We start from the raw sequence: 19,512 nt of genomic DNA, 5'->3' as shown, positions 1-19,512 counted from the left end.
AGGTATGTAGCTGGAGCCATCGGTTCGACATGCTGGCTTACCTTCACCAGGGCAGCTATACTTATTGACACAGGCCCTTCACGAAACGAGCGACATACCTTGTTCGACCACTCATGACCGCCTCAATCCTTAGTCTTCCTCTTAGCCTCTACGTAATATTTTTTATTAGTGCAACAATCATTGGGCCTACCATCATGGTAGGTTATAACGGGTAGCAATACAGCAGTTCCCTATCTTTTTTGAGTAGCAGCGCAGAGGAGAAGTAGCGGCAGCCAAAGCCGGCGGGTGCGCGCAGAAGCTAAGCCCAATGGGGGCGAGAGATATGGACCATGCGTCGGTTCCTGAGAGTAAGAGCGACGGTGACATGGTCTCGCAGCAATGCCCTGTTCTATCGTGCAACACCTGGCACGGTGTTCCCTTTCGCAGATGTTCACTCTCGCCCACTCTGCTCCGTCGCGGCACATTGAAGGGGCGGATGCGGCGAGAAAAATCTGACAATTGCCTACTAAACCCTAAGCATTTTTGCCACCAGATAGGCCATCGGTAGATGCACATAAGCTGGGAAAGGCAAGTAAGCAGAACTATGCAAAAACGAGGTCACAGCCGAGCCCAACAGTTCTTACGCATTACTAAACAATTATCAGAATTTGTGCAGCCGCAGGAATGCTGATAATTGTCAACCAATATTTAAGCTTTGTTTGGCTCGGCTGTGACTTCGCTTTTGCGAAATCTTGCTGATTTGCTTTTTTTTTTTGTAGTTCATACGCGTCTACCCATGGCTTTTCTGGTGGAAAAGAATGCTTTTAGGCTTCAGTAGACAAATGTCACATTTTCTCGCCGCATCCGGCTCATTCAATGCAAGCGTACCCATCGAGCCGCGGACGAGCGCGTCTCGACGGAGCAGAGCGGCCGAAAAGGAACACCAGCTGCCACAGTATCGCGTGAGGTGTGCCAAGAGCGCATCGCCGCGACGCCATGTCATCCTCGCTCTCGCAAGCGCGTATTAAGCGCCCGTTCTTTCTCCTCGCAAGTTCTCACCTGTTTTCTGACTGCACCTCGTGAAGAACCAATGAAAACGCGCCAAGCGTATCAATGTGCTCGCTTGCTCTCGAGGTGTGCATAACTTGAAGGACGCTAGCAACGTTTAATTGGGCCACCCCAAAATCCCAAGTTGGCCCACCATAGAGTTTCCTACGATAATTACTAGACTGCACTCTGGCGCTGCAGTCGTTGTACCACCGTGGGAATGATGCACATGTATTTGTTTGATCTTTGAACGAACGCGCTCAATTCCTGTTAATATCTACGATTGAGCTTGTTCAGGTGGCCAAATCGAAACGCGCCAAGCGTCTCAAGGCACTGGCATGCCCGCGATAAATTCACAAGGGCGTTTCGTTCACTTGTCGATGCATGCATCCATGGCTTAACGGTTTCAATATCCGGCTTCTGTGCTGGAGTTCCTGTGTTCTAATCCGGCCACCGGACAATCTTAATGATGTTCATTTAAATATTTATTACGCAGTACCTTGTTGGAAATGACGAGTTTACGAAGTAACAAAGCCGTTTGAAGCAAAAAAAAAAACCAAGTGTACGCAAATCCATGTACTTCCCATAATTCCCATGCCGGTACAACCACTATCAGTGCAGCTCCCGTATACACTAGCGCCAGAGTTCCCTCCAGTAATTATTGTATGAAACTCTATGGGCCCGCCCCCAAATTTCAAGTTGGCCCAGCCGCTCATTTCACTTATGCCAACCCCAAATTTTAAGTAGGCCCAGCGCGAAATTGAAGTTGCTCCACCCCCAAATTTCAGTTGGGCTACCCTCAGCGCCAAAGTTGGCCCGCATGCAAATTTCAAATGGGCCCACCCCCAATTTTAAGTTGCCCCACCCCAAGATTTCAAATTGGCCTATCCCCGAATTTAAGTTGGCCCACCCTCAAATTTCAATTTGGCCCAAACAATGCTGTGATGCCTTCTATACGCACAAAAATGAGTAATTTGCCGACCTTTAACCGTTACTTAAAGTAGCGCAAATGTAGGTCATTCGAAGCTTTTAAGAGATAAGGAACAATTTAAAGCAAGAAAATAAAATAAAAAGAGAGTGTCCAACGAGATATAAGACTCCTTAGAAAATGCATGGGGAAGCCTATAGTAGGGGTGGGCCAAGTGATATTTAGGGTTGATAAACGTGAAATTGGTGGGTGGGCAAACATGAAATGTGTTATCCATTCCGATGCGTTTTTCATTCCACTACCAATTACCCAGTGATCCAAGTAGGCAGGATAATGGTAAACACACCCTCATGGTAAAGCTTCGCGGTATTTCATGTACGAGGTGTTTGGATGGGTGTACATTTGCACAACCTTTTTTGTATGATCTATTAGGTAATTTACAAAAGAACAAAGATTTAAAATGTACACAAGTACAAAAACTCAGTCCCTGTATGCGATGAAATATCAGAGAGGAGAGCAATGGGCAAGAATTGAGCCCCTTCTGGTAATTCGTCCAGGGAGCCTGCTGCCGAGGACCTTGTCCACATCACTTCGCAGTTGTATGTTTTAACATATTTGCTGAACCAATGGTGCGTGACGTGCCATTGCTTCTAGTTTATTTGTATTGGCTCAATTTCTTAAGCTCCAATAAGCATGTTCCTTTTGTTTCAGAATACTCGTCATGAGCGACGGGAAGGTCTTCGAGTTTGCATCCGTGCAAGATCTTCTTGAAGACCACTGTTCTACGTTTTTCAACATGGCTAAAAGTGCAGCCATATCTCAAGGCGACAAGAACCAAGAGGCGGAAGAAGAATGTACACCAAGAGAATACACTCAGTTCTGATTTTCATGTTTCCAGTTTTGACTAAAAAAAATATCTACATGTAATGATTACTTTCTACGACGCTCACGTGACGCAACATACTGTGATACCCTCAATTAAAAGAGCAGACGAAATTATTGGTACTGGGTCACTGCGTTCAAACTAAGGTGGACATTCTATGCATATATTTGTACATACAACATAACAGTCTCTTCGCTCCTTTGTCATCATTATCATTTATCGGAACCTTAAGGAACCCTTTCATGGTAGATGAGGGGGGCAGTCCTCTTATAAGGTATGCACATATACAAGGTATGACGAAATAGTTCTGCGGAAACCCACAACGTGGAGAGAAGTTGATAATTAAGAGAAAATGCGACATCCACCCAATCGTAGCAGTTGCTACAAAAGAAACCCATACGGGTTCCTCGGAAGAAAATCCTCGCAGTTGAAGGGACATTCGTCCTCGTCCGGCACTCGAACCCGGGACTACCGCCTTTCCGGGGCAGCTGCTCTACCATCTGAGCTAACCAGGCGGCTAGCAGACTTAGGCCGTTGCCTCTTGCCTTTGCCAACCACTCTTCCCTTTGCTTCGAGTTGTTGAAAAAGTCAACTTCGCTCTGCCATCTGCTAGCCATCTGGTTAGCTCAAATGGTAGAGCGGCTTCCCCGGAAAGGCGGTGGTCCCGGGTTCCAGTCCTGGACCAGGATAAATTTTTCTTCAACTGCGAGGCCTTTATTTCGAGGAACCCGTATGGGTTCCCTTTATAACAATTGCTACGATTGGGTGGATGTCGCATTTTCCCTTAATTAATATATAATGTATGCAAAACACAAGTCAAACATGTTACAACCTTTCTTTCTTTCATTCATTTTTTTTTCATTGTCATACATCCAATAAACATCTATTAAGGTTGTACAAGAGGCGTGGGCTTTCACGAAAGGTCCTAGGTTTTCATTGAATCCTCTAAGACGGTTCGGCGGTTCTGACGCACTCACAAATATCTGCACGTACGCATTTTTTGACGATGTCAACGGGCATTTCGCTTTGCGCTGTGATGGCACCAGTGCGAGCTCGCGATGTGTCATTGTTGTGCCTTCCCTGCTCCACAATCATTTCAATTTTGTTACCGTCGTTTGTTTCGAGCATATCAAGGAAAGTTGCAGTTTCGCACAAAATGCGAAGCATCGATTGCGATAGCAAATTCTTGGACAGCTATACAAAGTAAGAATAGTAGGTTTACCGGCCGTGTAAACTTGGAAGCATTCGATCACTAACTAAATTAACAATCACGGTGTCAACGCGCAATGCCTTAGATGGGCACATAACACTCGATGACCGCGGACACTCGCTATCAAAGCGCTGGCTTGACGAAGCGCGGCAGCAGCAGCGAGCGAAGGGCTGCCTATTGCTCCGTGCTGTCTGTAAGCGAGTAAACCACACGCAAAACTACGAGCACTCGGCCCACTCAGTCTCTGCCCCCGAAAGCAGATCGATTTCAAGGTAAAGCACGCGCCACCACGCGTTGCTGCCGAAGTACAACGGCCGGTTTGTCCAATGTACTTCTATCCGCATGTGAGAGGTATCTGATATACGACTCCCACGGCACATTTAACAAGCGGAGCTGCATGTCTCTTTTTACATTCAGTTTTGTTTGCCTTGTGGGGATCAGTTTTAACGCACAAGCCAGCCAGTTTCTTTCCGGTGGAAAAAACCACAGGAACCTTATATTTTATCGCTATATGCTTCAAATTGTGCGCTACCTTATGGGTGTACGGGATGACAACCGGTCTACTTTTGCTTTTGGTGACGTCATCTTGGTCGCCCTTTTTCCTACTTTCTTTTTTCAATTTTCGCAGCAAGGCTGCAGCTGCTCCGGTTAAGATCGAGGTTGGAAAGCCTGCTTTTTCCAACTTCCGAATCTGGGTGTGAAAGCCTGTCCCGTCTCGCTTGCTGTGTGTTGTGTTTTTCGGCGCTGCAACCCTCTTCTGGAAACATGCACCAACTAGCTGCCCAACAAGTATTACTCAAGAGGTTGCAGCTAGACGCGAGTGCAGTGGCTGAGCCACTTTTTGTCGTGATTCGCTTATCGTTCTGCTATCTTTGCGATACCAAAAACCTACAGAAATTTTGATAATGCCCACTAATGCGTAAGCATTGTTTGGCTCGGCACTGACTTTGTTCTTGCTTAGTTTTGCTTAATTGTTTTCTCTAGTTTACGTACGTCTACCAATGGCCTTTCTGCTGGCAACGAATGCTTAGGCTTTAGTACACAAATGCCAGATTCTCTTGCTGGTCCAGCCCCTTCAATGCAATTGTACCAATTGAGCCGGGACGCCGGGCATGAACCTGCCTTGATGATGACGACGACGACTACGACGATGATGATGATTATCATTATGATGATGATGACGGGTCGAAAGGGAACACCAACTGTGGCCGTACGACGTGTGGCGCTGCGTGAGGGGACAGTGCATCGCCGCGTTGCCGTGTCACCCTCGCTGTCGCTTTGGCAAGCCTGTACTATGCGCGCATATTTTGCATTCGCAAGTTCTCGCCTGGGTTCTGACTGCGCCTCGGTGTGGCCCAATGAAAACGCGCTAAGCATGTCAACATTCTCGCTTGTCCGCGAGGTGTTAATAACTCAAAGGACGCTCCGCAGCACTCAATTGGACATTAGGCCACCTGAAGATATAAAGCTTGCCCACCCCCAAACGTAAGTTGGCCGACTCCCAAATGGCAGTAGGGCCCTCCCCAGATGTTACTTGGACCACCCCTGCCCTCAAACTTCAAGTTCACCCATCTCTAAATTTAGATTGGCCCACGTGCAAATTTCAAGCTGGCCTACCCCCAAATTTAAGTTGGCCTACCCCCAAATATTCAACTTGGCCTGCCCCCAAATTTAAGTTGGCCACCCACAAGTCTCAACTTGGCCGACACGAGATTTTAAGTTCGCCCATCTCTAAACTTATGTTTACCCACACCTAAATTTCACGTTGGCCCACCCCAAATTTTAGTTGGCCCATTCCAAAATTTAACTTGGCTCGCCCCAAATTTATATTCGCCCACCCCCAAATGCCAATTGGATCACCCCCACCCTTAAACTTCAACTGGACCCACCCCTACATTTAAGTTTGCACCCGTGCAAACTTAAATTTATTTTTAAGTTTAAATTTAAGTTCGTCTACCCCCAAATTTCAACTTCACCCAACCATGAGTTTAAGTTGGCCACCAACAAATTTCAAGTTGCCCACCCCCAAATACAACATGGCCCACCCCAAATTTGAAGTTTGCCGAGCCCCAGATTTAACTTCGCCCGCCCTAGATTGCTAGTTGGATTACCCTTTAACGTAGGTTGTCCCACCCCGAAATTTCAAGTTGGGCCAACCCCAGATTTAACATGGCCCGCCCCTGGATTTCAAGTTGGCCAACCCCCAAAATTAGGTTGACACACCCCGAAATTTCACATTGGCCGACCCCCAAATTTAGGTTGGCCCATGTACAAATTTCAAGTTGGTCCACCCCCAAATTTAAGTCAATTTAGGTTGGCCCGGCCCCAACTTTTACTTGGCCCACCCCGAAATTTCAGTTAGCCCAACCCTAGATTTCCACTTGGGCTATCTCCCTATTTAATTTGGGCCGTGTCCAAATTTAAAGTTGCCCCACTCCCAAGTTTTAAGTTGGCCGACTCCCGAATTTAGGTTGGACCACCACAAATTTCAAGTTGGCCCACAGCCAAATTTCAAGTAGACCCAACCCCAAATTTAAGGTTAACCTGCCTCCGCATTTCAGTTGGCCCAACCTTAAAGCTTCCCTGCATTTTCTAAGGAGCCCAATGTATTGCTATTGGTCTTCTCCTTTCATTTAATTTTTGGCTTTAAATGGTTCCTGATCGCCTAAAAACTTCCAATCATTTATAAACATTTACACTATCATAAAAATTAAATGTCTGCAAATTACGCATTTTCGTGAGGCTACAAGGCGTTACACTTTTCGCGTGACAGGGCTGGAGAGCTCGTGAAAGAATTGTTCCGCATTAAAAATATAAATGGGTCAGCTTGAATCTCACTCAGCAGTAGCAAGGATGAGGTAACCCACCGCAGCAGCCCAGTGACTACGGCGTTGTACTACTGAGCTTCAGGTCACGGGCACAAACCGGGCTTGGCAGCCGCACTTTGGGGCGGAATGCAAAAAAAAAAAAAAACGCTCATGTACAGTTCAATGGCTGTAGATTAAAAAAGCCCAGCTTGTCAAAATTAATCTGGAGCTGCCCACTACGGTGTGCCTCATATTCAAATTGTTGTTTTGGCACGAAATGGGCGTTTATTTCCGCTAGGCACACAACCATCCGTGCCACCGTTGTGCTTAACCGGCACGTTTTTGCAATGCAGGCAGTGTTAGAACTTGCCCTTGCTTGGATCTCATCAGCTTCTGAAAGCCGTGCTTCCCCCTGCCTACCATTACCTAACTTCGAATTCAGGCATGGTTCCTGCACCAATCTGCCCTTCTTCTACGCAACTGCCGGCGCACAGCTCCCACCAGGCCACCCAGCACCACTGTCAACGTCATTACTTATTCCTGCGAATTTAAAGTGCTGGCACTCCGTCGAACTCTTCAGTGGCCACGGGACCAACGTTGGCAGCGTTGTGCGTCACGACCGGCACGTTTTCTTTTTTTTTCAATTCAAGTGCGTACGAAGTTTTTGTTATATAATAAACGTCGGAATAACTCTGCCTGATTGTCTTCCCGTGTCCTCGATGATTGTGCAAGTCGTTGTGCCAGTGCTACTCAAGGGCTAATTTATTGTTTGTGCCAGTGACATTCAATCTGATCTCGAACCTAACAAACGTACTGCCGCTTTATTACACCTAGATAATTTACCCGGTAATTCCGCAGACAAACTGAAGACAATGTTCAAACTGCTTAAAGGCGTACACATTTGTTCACTACAATTTTCTTAGTGTCGATCAGAACTTGTATCGGGCGGGGAAACTATTGAAAACGCAAAGTTGTACAGACTGAGCTAGCAGATATCCCAAAAATGCTAGACGATCTAGAAGAAAAATAAGAACTCTTTTACCGTTGTGACAATAACCTAAAACGCATGCAAGACATTTTAGACAGTCTAACTGTTCAGGAGATTTGCTTTTTATCACGTATTCGCGATCTGCATGACAAATCTCATCGCGATCATTTATTTCATGGCCCACCTGACTCGAAGGAAACCTGGCAGGAGACCGAAAAGGAACCAGCCGCAGCTCTAAAGCCTGCTCTTGTCATTTTTCCCAGCAATTCAATTCAGCAAGCCCACCTGCTCGGCATGTTCCAATTTAACAATTTTCGCCCTATAATTGCCAAATTTACTCAGTACAAAACGAAATAAAAAGTACTTTTGCCACACGCACTCCGCTTGCACCTAGCAACATTACACTTACTCAGCATTTTTCACCCGCAACTCGACTATCCCATAAAAAGCTAATTGACTTTTCTAATTCTCAACCAGACTCATCAAATTTTCGGCTCAGCTACAGGAAAGTGCTAATAACAAGCGCTACATGTATGGTTCCAACTCGCACAGTATACAGGAAGTGCAAGGACGCAGCATTGCCTTAACCACGCTGCGGCTGCTTCACACCGTGTTTTCACTTAGGAACGCGCGAGAGGTAGTGGGCAAAGTCAAATCAGTGTCTTTTATACTAGCATCAGAAGTGTTCTTAAAAACCGTGACTCGTTATGATCCGCAATCGACACATGTCCAGCCAATACATTAATTAGCTCTAACTTAAACGTGGCTTTCGAATGATATTCATATCTCTGATCTTTTGATGATAGCGAGCAGTTCAGATGATATCGACATGATGAAACAGAGTGTCATGCTAGGAGCGAACTTCTTGCCATTTCGAAACTCGTCCCTATGTCCATTTACATAAGGACCAATAATGAAACAGTGTGGACTACAGTAACTCAACCATTAAAAAATAATTTTAGGTGTTTGCTATCGTCGACTTTCATCCCCATCCGCATTTGCTATTGATTTGCGTGATGTTATTAGTTCCATTACCAAAAAGTTCCCTCTGCACCTCTTCTCTTATTTAGTGACTTCAATTTTTCTAACATAGTTTAAAGCTACGGTCTAGCTAACCTATTTTCATGTTCTTCTGGTTCAAAAAATTTCTTGAGCACCTGTACTATGTTCTGACTAACTCAGTTAGTAACTCAAGCTGCAATAATAACATCAAATTACGCCAGAATAGTTCATTCTATCTTGACCAATCCTTAGGACTCTCTCTGTGGCTCATTACCGCGGATGTAACTATTTATGACTAAGTATTCACCTGAGTACTCTGACTCTGAAACTTCCGAAAATACAATAGGTACAATAAAGCAAAATTTGAAGGAATAATAATGAGTTGAGGGAACCTATAATGTATTTCTGAGGGATTTTGAAGATCCTACGATGCAGTCAAACTGGAAAATATTTTCGGTAGAGGTAGACCCTTGAGCCAATAAACACATTCTAACCTGTACTACAACTGGTAATTTGCGTGTGCCTTACAATAATCATTTAAAGCTACTGTTCAATAAAAAAAGATGCCTTTATCGTTCCGGGAAACAATCACTCAGTGACTCACTCTAGAAGGCCTACACATTAAAATTTAATGACTATGTAGCCATACTCAAATACTCTAAAGAAACGCTCTTATGAACCGCATTACCATCTATGCTGATAATTAATGCTAACAAATGGCGGCACGTGATACATCTGCTTTCCGGTAATTCAATCGCTGCGGTGTGCGCAAGCACATCACAGCTCACACCCATAACACACCGCACCACACGGCAATGGAGGCAGCGCCGTCCAGCTCCGACTCGACGGACCAGCTCAACCTGGTCAGCTGAGTGAGAAGGGCAGCTGACGCCGTTGGACTCCTGGATTGAGAGGACCACCCACTGCACAGCGGAAGGGCTACCTACGCTTGTGTGCTCTTTTCTATAATGTTTACAAACACACTTTCTCTCTATCGCTCTTAGCAATTGCTCTGATAACCCTGTTCCGAAAATCGTGTGCGCACCTCACCTGAATGTTATTTTTTTAACTTTCTCCTCCACTACCTATATTGAAATACCTGTCTTTAAAAACTATTACCTTCTAACTATGCCTCCAGTCACTGTTGAAGTTCCCGGCATAATTCAATTAATAGATTCATTCAAGACGCTTTCTTCACCGTGGTTGAATTTCTGAAAAACACCGGCTCCTATAGTTCCAATATATTAACTAAAATATTTCATCAATCGGTCAACAGATCTACTGTATCATTTGAATGGAAAGCAGAAACATTTATACTTTTGTACAGATCAGGCAGCAAGACGTCAGCCATAAATTATTGTTCAATATCATTAGTGCACCTTCTATTAATTACTAGTAAACATTATTTTTACTATGCTTGCGGACTTTCTGCAGCCTCATATTTTTACTCCATCGCACCACGGTTTACACCAAATCATTCTCATGTAAATTTCAATTATTAATATATACTCAGAAACTACACCAGATGCTGGGCCATTCTTATCTTGCCGATTACATGTTTTTTAAAAGCTTTTGAGACAGTCTGCCATGATATTTTATTGCGATAACAATTATATCGTCACTCTAGGCGCACTTTAGCCGTCGCCGTCGCCGTGAGGTTCCCTATAAAGTCCACGGGGGTAAAATTGTTGCCGGGTGCCATATTCTGCATGTGCGAGTGAAAGCGTGCAAAGGTGAGCTGGGGACCGTGGCTCAATCTCACGCACGCAACCGCGGAAAGCAAGGAGGAAGCGCGCCGCCCTCCGTCTCCCGCAAGGCCTCCGTGGCAGGGAGGGGGGGGGGGGGGGCGTTCTACTGCCCAGGCAACCGCGCTCGCCTAGCTGGACCGCTGTATCTTGAACGCCATCTGCGATGGGGACGGAGTCCGCACTTCGCTGTGTTTTCAAGGCGCAGCTCGCTTTGGTGCTCCCGAGCGACTGTACGGAGGTGAAATCACTCGCTGATTCTGCCGCCTTTCCTCCCTGCATCGTTTTCACAGCGAGTTTCCGCGGTCAGCGAGGGATGTGTGTTCATGTTGGCTTGCGCATGCTTGACACAATGCTTGTTAATTGAGTTATACTCGCGGACAACTTTCTGTGGCTATGAGGGGATAGCTACGGAGGCAAAGCACGCACAAGTGAGAGTGCTTGTGCAAAGAGTCACGCGTTTTGATCGACGGTGTTTAGGCTGGGGGAACATCTTATTAACAGCAGTTAAATAAGACACAACATGCCACTGAGTGTAAAGGTTTGCTTATTTTGCGGCTTTTCCCTTCCGCGTCTAGGGAAACGCGAAACTGTCGCACGTGCATGCCACGTCGATTCAATGCCTGCTGCGAGCAACCAAAAGCACTGTCGAATGCTGCCTGGTGCGGTAACACATGCGCAGCAGCCAAGCGCCCGTAGCTTGCCCTTCATAGCCACAGAAATTTGTCAGCGAGTATAGTATGCCTATGTTTACAAGTTTATATGGCCGATAAAACTACTGTCCTTACTTCGTATAGCTGTCCCCTAATTTGCTATCGAAATTGATGCTTCACCTTTCGGGCGAAACTTCGACTTTTTATTTTCAAAACTAAGAAAAAAAAGCTCGATCGCAACCTCTGCAGTGGATCGAGGGACTTGTGCTTAATTGTACCCCGTTCGTAAGAGCTAATGCTCATAACTCACCCTAAAGCAACGTGCAGTTCGGAGTGCCACACGGCTCCGTCCTGAGACCTTTATTCGTTATATATATTCACGACTTATTTTCAGTAATGCCATCTGACATACACTTATTTGTACATTACAGTGTAATCGTCAGAGAAATAACCAGCGAAGATGGCATCACCCTGCTTCATACCGACCCTAATATCGTCAGCAAGCGGTCCCAATCGTGGCGAATAGAACTTATCATTAACAAGTGTAAAAGTATTAGAGTATATCGACCTAACAACCTTTGTATAACCTGAATAACGTTGCTTTAGAAAGCAACGTTGTTCAAGCAACAAAGTTCATATGAGTACTTAGGCGTGCACATGTCATCGAAATAAAGGTGTAATCATCATGTTGAATATATAACTAGCAAAGGAACTGCTTGCTGGGACACAGGTGCCGTAATTTTTCTCGCGCTCTATTGCCTTTAATATTACTACATTATAGAACCCTGTTACTGCCAAAATTAGAATATGCTGCCGCTATATGGAATCCCTTTCACAAAAACCTAATACATTTGCCAGAATTATTCCAAATTAACTCAACTGGTTTTCCTCTTTGGAACTACAACCGTCCTGGGAGCCTGTCTTCAATGAAATCAAATCGGAGTCTTTAGTCGTTGGGAAAACGTCGATGTATTTCCCGCGTATCAATTTTCAAAATCTATATCACCACCCTAATCTATATCTGAATTTCATAGTGCGACCATATACTTATCTCACCGCTGTGATCATAAACATAAAGCCAGAACTTGTGTACATGCGCACGTTTCTTCAGCTCATTTTCGCCAATTACGTAGAAAGAATGGAATGAAATTCCCGCTGATACTGTTTCCATGAATATCAACGAAAATTTTCGAAAAGATCTAGCTAATATTGTATAATAGCAAGCATTCTTTTCCACGAATCTGGGTTCTTTTATTATGACAACAATTATATGGGTACTCCAGGCTCATTTCCGCCGTAGCCGTAATGTTTCGTTTAAAGTATAAATGCTACGACATCGTGGCCACGCGCCGTATGCTGTACGTGTGAGTGAAAACACGCGAAGGTGAGCCCAGGATGGTGGCTCAATCTCCCGCGCGCAAGGCAGGAAGGCTGGGAGTAGAGGTGTGCGCCGAGACGTCAGCGCGCCTCCACCGCCGCCGATGTTTCATGTCGGTGAAATCCGCGTGCTATTTAATAGGAATAATGCTTTCTTTCTTTAAGTCAATGCGGCTTCATTTTAGATTTTGTTTTGTCTTGTCTAATTCTTTTGCCAGTCTCAAGCATAGAATCATGTAAAGCAGGGCAGCAATGAGCCTGATTTCCTGCCTGGACCTATGTGAGTGTTATCGGCACTTGACAGTTCTTTTAGCAACTCCGACGTCCCTTACGCGAGCCCCAGCCCTTTTTAGGGCTCTTGGCTGACCGTCTCGCTGCTGGGTCAAGCTCCGCCTAGCATGGGCGCAGGAACGGAGCGCGATGGCGCGTACACCTGGCGCGAGATCCACGATAACCTCTCAAGACTGCGTCAGCATCCTTCGCCGCCAGCATACCCCACAGTGGCTCATAGGACTCAATCAAGAGCAGAATCGAAGCCCCCGCCGCTACCGCGCCGCGATTATAAAATCATCCTAAGAGTTCGTGGGGGCCTCAACTGCGCTGGAATCCATGCATGCATCCTCAGACAAGTCATCCTCAAGGCTGCGGGGCTCCCCATCACCGGCCGCACCAGTTCGGACCAAATTCGTGTCAACACCATCAACAATACCGTTCTAATCAGCACACCAGACATGGGACGTGCAGATCTCTACAACAACATCCAGAGTCTGCAATTCAATGGTAACCCTTACGAAGTCGCCACCCATGTGGCCGATCCCATCGATACCTGCAGAGAATGCATTCATTTGCCCCCAGATTACTCAGAAGATGACATTGCCTCAACCCTCCGCAGATGCAACCCAACATTGATTATTGGAACAAACAACTGTCGTGGGGAACAGAGGTGCAAGCGCTGTGGGGGACCTCATGACTTTAAGACGTGTGCAAGTAAAGACAACTTTGTGTGTGCCAATTGCGGGGGTGACCATCCTGCTAGCTACGGTCGATGTCCTGCGCGTACAGCTGCTCAGCGAAGAAATACGTTGTTTGTTCTGGGTGCAAAGAGTGCAAGCGCACCATCGAACACGAAGAAGACGTCTAGAGCGCCCCAACTAACTGGTTTGGAAACAGAGTACGCATCTCATTTCCCGCATCTCACACCAATAAACGAAGTTATTGAGCCAACGCAAACGGTCACAGCGGCTGAGAAACCTGTTCGAAAAGAGTCCGAAAAACGCACCTATGCAGCCGCAGTAAACCGACCTCAAGTACCACTTGGCAACAGTCAGCAGGAAAACTGCCAGCATGTCGCTTTGTTCACGGCACTACGTTCCCACGTCGCGAAGATGCCTGCTAGTTCAACGAAGGATATGCTGGAAGCAGTGCTGGCTCTTGAGTCAGTAATACTCTGTTCTACTTCCACATACACTCAGTAGCATAATGGCAATGTCTCGCCCACTTGGTCCATTCCGTCGTCCAAAAGTGCCCTTAATAATGCAATGGAACTGCGCCGGTATTCTACAGCGTCTATCTGAACTCAGCCTTTTCCTTCGAGACATACCTATACCAATTCTAGCCCTCTCGGAGGCCGGTCTCCCAAATGGAAGGACGATCCCAGGGTACATCAGACATGGAAATCCGAGTATACCATCACTTGCAAATGGAAGTGCGATGATATACATCAGGCGAGAAATACCTCCCGTCACCTTACCAGTGCAAGACCTTTGTTCTACCTTCTTGGAAGTCGCCGTTGTGCAAGTGTGCTAGGAAAACGAAAACTCAGTGTGGTGTCGGTGTATAGAAGTCCGCGCAGGAAGGTCTCCATGGAGGCGTTCATAAAGGACCTTTGCATTCGTTGCCCATCTCCTATAATAATCTGTGGCAACTTTACCGCAAATCATTCGCTTTGGGGAGATAAGACTGCAGATTCCCGAGGCAAGGAACTTGTCACAGCCGCGGATGCTGCTGACTTGTGTATCGCGAACGATGGCAAACCGACTTTCTTCAGACCACCAGATTCATGGAGTGCCATAGACCTCGTGATCCATTCTACAGACCTTGTCGTATCGTCAACAACGGCCCCAGAAAGGATGGGCAGTGACCACTTTCTGATCTTCACCAACATACCGGATTTAACACTGCTGGGCGACAATTCTGTGCTGTGACCCGCTGGGACACATACAGAGAAGCGTTAGACGAATCCCCTGGTGACCTGTTCGCAGATATGCTGCGGAGCAAAAGAGTGGCTACCTCAATGTTGAAACTGCCAGATCATTTCCCTACTCCTGATTTGAAACTAAAGAACCTCAGCGCAGCGTGTAGGAGAGCGGAGCGAAAACTAATGAGAAAAACGGGAAATCCATCTGCGAAAACTTAATACAACAGGATAAACGCTGTCATCCGTCGTCACACAAAAAGGTTAAGACGAGTTCAATGGGCTGCTTTCTGTGAGAGTTTATCGGCGTTTACTCCCATGACAAGGATATGGGGAGTAATGAATAGCCTATCCGGAAAGATTCGCCTACGCAGGCCATTCGAAGCACTTGCTTTAAAGCAAGGAAAAGATTTGCAAACCCTTGCAGAAGATTTTGCAGACGTATACACATCTGGCAGATCAGCAGGAGTATCGAACCCTCTGTTGTCTGAAGCATTCCATACCATGGATACGCCGTTCACCTTTCATGAGTTGGATTTAGGGCTTAGCAAATTAAGAAGACGCTGTGCTGTGGGTCCCGATTCGATCAGCAATCATATGCTGACAAATCTGCCATATGAACGAAAACGAGCACTTCTGGACATATTTAATCACGTCTGGAGCACAGGAGAGATCCCAGAGGCGCGGAAGACAGCGTGGGTGGTGCCAGTGCTCAAGTCCGGAAAGGATCCTGCAAACCTCACCTCATATCGGCCAGTATCGCTAACATCATGCGTATCAAAGTTGATGGAAAGACTAATATGTACGAGGTTAACATGGTATCTTGAGCAAGGAAATACACTGCCATCATGTATGACCGGCTTTCGTCCACGGTTGAGTGCCCAGGACAGTGTCTTGGATCTACTAAGCCATATCGAGCACCATCGCGTAGACGGCCTTTCCACACTCGCCATCTTTATGGACGTTGCCAAGGCATACGACTTTGTGCTTCATACAGGCATCATCAACGGACTCCGAGCCATGGGCGTCTCGGGAAATGCTCTTCGATTCGTCCATGAATTTCTGAGTGATCGATGTATCCAAGTTAAGCTCGGAAGTATAATCAGTGACAAGCGACGAATTTCCCTCGGCGTCCCACAATGAAGTGTCCTATCCCCCTTGCTTTTTAACGTTGCCATGGCCAGCCTTCCAGATGCCCTGAAAGTAGGTCGGACGGCAGGTAAAATTTCCATCTACGCAGATTACATCTGCATTTGTATCTCGGAGTACCAACACAAACGTCTGGCCCGGATATCCCAGGCCGCAATCTCCACTATCGATCGCCACTTATCGACGCTTGGCCTATGTTTACCAGCAGAAAAATCAGCCTTCATGCTTTTCCCGGGAGTGAGACGCAAGTTAACACGTCTGACGCTGAATATCAGAGGGCATTCAATTCTTCGTGCAACTCATGTTCGATTCCTGGGCTTCACCATCGACAACAAGCTACTATGGCGTGGTGCGGTCGAAAGTGTTGTGGCTGCATCAGTGCAAAGAATCAACGCACTTCGTCGATTGGCAGGTGTACGTTGGGGAAACAATCCTATATTCATGCTTAAACTGAACGCTGCACTGATAACAAGCCGCATTCTCTATCAGCTCCCTCTGATATCACCGTCATCGAGTCAATTCGAGTGCTTGGAGGCAGTGCACAGAAAGGGACTTCGCTTGGCGATGGAAGTTCCAACGGCGGCTTCAAACAAGAAAGTCACTAATGAGGCAGAGTCTCTTCCACTCCGCCTCTTGGCATCTCAGGCCTTGCTGACGCAGCTATTAAGGCTGGGCGAGTCACGCGCAGGCAAGGCGCTTCTCCGGCGGCTAAGAGCAAGAACTCGCTCACATTTCCATGCGGCGCTTAACACCTTCCAATTTTTAGGATTGGAATGGCCTAAACGAAGTCGCCTTGACCCACCATGGTCTTTTTCCGGACGTTACCTGCAGCCTCAATGTACCCCACCTACCGACGAAACGCTCGATCTCAACTGCTGAAGCCAAGTTTATCGTGCTGGACCACTTGAGCACTGTGTTTCAAAGCCATCTACAAGTGTACACAGACGGTTCGGTGTGCGCACAAACAGATAGCTGTGCAGCGGCATTCTGCATACCATCCCTTGATGTGTTATGGTCTGGCCGACTGGATCGCGTAGTTTCCTCTACAACAGTAGAAAGCGCCGCAATCACCGCGGCTTTGCGGAAACTAAGGGCCTTTTCTGCACGAGATGTCGTGGTGCTGACGGATTCCAAGTCAGCATTACAGAGATTACATCGGGGCCTACCTCTAGAGAAATTAACAAGGCAGTCTCTGGCACTGATCGACGACCTAACGAGCAAAGGATTTAACGTAAGGTTTCAGTGGATTCCATCTAACGTAGGAAATGATGGAAACGAGGAAGCTGACGCCCTTGCACGCCTAGCGCTGACATGTGTCCCAAAAGTGAAAGCTACAAAAACTTTTAGAAACCCTAAGGGTGCAATCCGCCTTCACTTTAGATAGATGCACAAGAATCCACACGAATCCTGTGTGACTCATGGATTTACACGCGAACAAGCGACGCTTTTATACCGCATCAGCACCGACTCCGCATACACCCCAGCTTGGTTATTCAAGACTGGGCTTCGCGCTTCCCCACTCTGTGTTTTCTGTGGTGACATTGGCGACATCGAACATTTCATTTGGCTATGCCCGCAGTTTGACACAGAAAGAAAAGCGATGGTCGACAACCTACAAAAAAGCGGTGTCACGCACAGGACCTTTGAAGACGTTGTTTTCCCCGGAGGGCCCGCGGCATTCAGAAAGAGAGCGCAACGACTGCTGATAGCCTTCCTGCGAGACACGGGGCTCATCGACACCTGGTAACACACCCCTGATCTCAACTCGAAGGCGGAACAATAGGCGGAACAATGGCCGGCTATGTATGCCAGGCTAACCCCGCCTGCTTCAACATCACCACCACCACCACCACCACCACCATTGATTATTGGAGGTGCACGACGCCTGGGCAATACTGAAGCCATCATGGTCATAATCCAAGGCTAAATCATCCCTTTCTACGTCAACTACGACGGCTGTTCACTTCGATGCCTCCCCTTCAGGCAGAAGGTAGTAGCCTGCAGCCGATGCCGCGGGATTGGTCATCGCCAGAACGTCTGCACTAATGCCACCGACACACTCTGCCCAAAGTGTGGAATGAAAGACGCGCCCATGGACCACGAATGTGACCCGATATGTGTTGTGTGCAACGGAAACCATCAAACCGGCTCCTCACTGCGCAAACAAAGGTTCAAACCGCGCCCTACACGTCCCAGGCATAAACAAGACACTTCACCCACCAACCGAACTCCCAGTCTCGACCGCACTCGCCACTCAAGCCGGCGAAGAAGTCGCAGCAAAAGCAAGGACCGTGGACCTGGCTATGCAACCCAAGACGTCACCTGGCCAGCTCTATCAACAAGCCCTGCTCTCGCCAACTCCTCGCGCAACCGACCCCAGGTAAGCTGGGCTAAGGTAGCCTCTTCCAGCTGCTCCTCAAACCAGACTGCTAATAATGAATCCCTCCTTGACCAAAATACAATTCTAAAAGCCGAAATTCAGACTTAAACTAGAACTCCAATCTCGTCACCCCTCTACTTCAACCTCTGAAGCCCCTCTCTCTAACACGGCCCTTTCGACTCATCATCCATCAGCCCTACCTGAAACCTCTTCACACCGCCCTATGGACACTAGCCCCTCCACTGAACGGGAACCGCTTCACCCTCCCCCCAGCAAACTTAAATCTCCGAGCACTCCGCGATTAGAGGACACCCTGGACGAGACAATCTTAAATTACAACGGCAGGCTAACCGCTTTGGAGGCTAAATTCCATAATGTACTCACTGCAATTGAAAAAATCAATACAGATTACACAGCCAGGAATGAAAAGCTCGACAAACTTATTGAATTCGTACAAGCACACATCCAACAAACTACAATTTGGATAGCTGGAGTCACCGCGAATCATCCTAACATAGTTGCACCTGCTCGATCCGCCTCCCCACCAGCTCCGCTTAACAATGGCCAATAACCCGACGCGCTCCGAGTTTGAAGTGTGGAAGTGGAACTGTAGGGGGTTTCGAAAAAAGAAAGCACACCTCCAGCAGTTTCTTGCCTCCTCTTCTAATCTCCCAGCTGTCATTGCGCTTCAGGAAACTCAGGGACTAATCAGCTTCCCAGGTTATAATGTCTATGAGAACAATAAGGTCTCCCGGCCCGATACGGCAATTCTTATGCAAAAGCACGTCACTGCCAATCACTCCCAATTCGACAGCGTTGATATAGAGCACGATTTTCTAGAAATTATTCCTCGCAAAAATAATGCATCTGGCCTTTACATTCTCAATATCTATAGTCGTCCACAAGACAAACATCACCGCTTTGACTCCCTTTTCGCTCAAGCTATTGCCGCTGCCACCCACCCCTTCCTAATTCTTGGAGATTTCAACGCACCCAACCATTTGTGAGGTCACTCCGTTTCTACTCCTAAGGGCAGAGCCCTACGGATCCACATACAAGACCACAGACTCACATTACCTAACGACATCGATGCGCCAACCAGGCTAGGCAATAGCGTACCTAAGGACACCTCCCCCGATCTTACGCTTACACACAGAATCCAACACGTCA

The 19,512-nt window shown here is 47.0% G+C and overlaps 1 protein-coding gene across 1 annotated transcript in view; it reads left to right on the top strand.

Annotated features, from left to right (window-relative positions):
• Nucleotides 1-2,851, top strand: part of LOC126529684 (multidrug resistance-associated protein 1-like) — a 102,120-nt gene extending 99,269 nt beyond the window's left edge. The window contains exon 8 of the mRNA XM_055069891.1: nt 2,666-2,851. Within this exon, the coding sequence (XP_054925866.1) occupies nt 2,666-2,837 (172 nt within the window). The 3' untranslated portion in view covers nt 2,838-2,851. The remainder of the gene's footprint in view (nt 1-2,665) is intronic.
• The last annotated feature ends 16,661 nt before the right edge of the window (nt 2,852-19,512 follow it).

The sequence above is a fragment of the Dermacentor andersoni genome, chromosome 9 (genome assembly GCF_023375885.2).
Source record: "Dermacentor andersoni chromosome 9, qqDerAnde1_hic_scaffold, whole genome shotgun sequence".
NCBI lineage: Eukaryota > Metazoa > Arthropoda > Arachnida > Ixodida > Ixodidae > Dermacentor > Dermacentor andersoni.
Note: the sequence above shows the minus strand (reverse complement) of the source record. Positions and strands in the feature narration are given on the sequence as shown.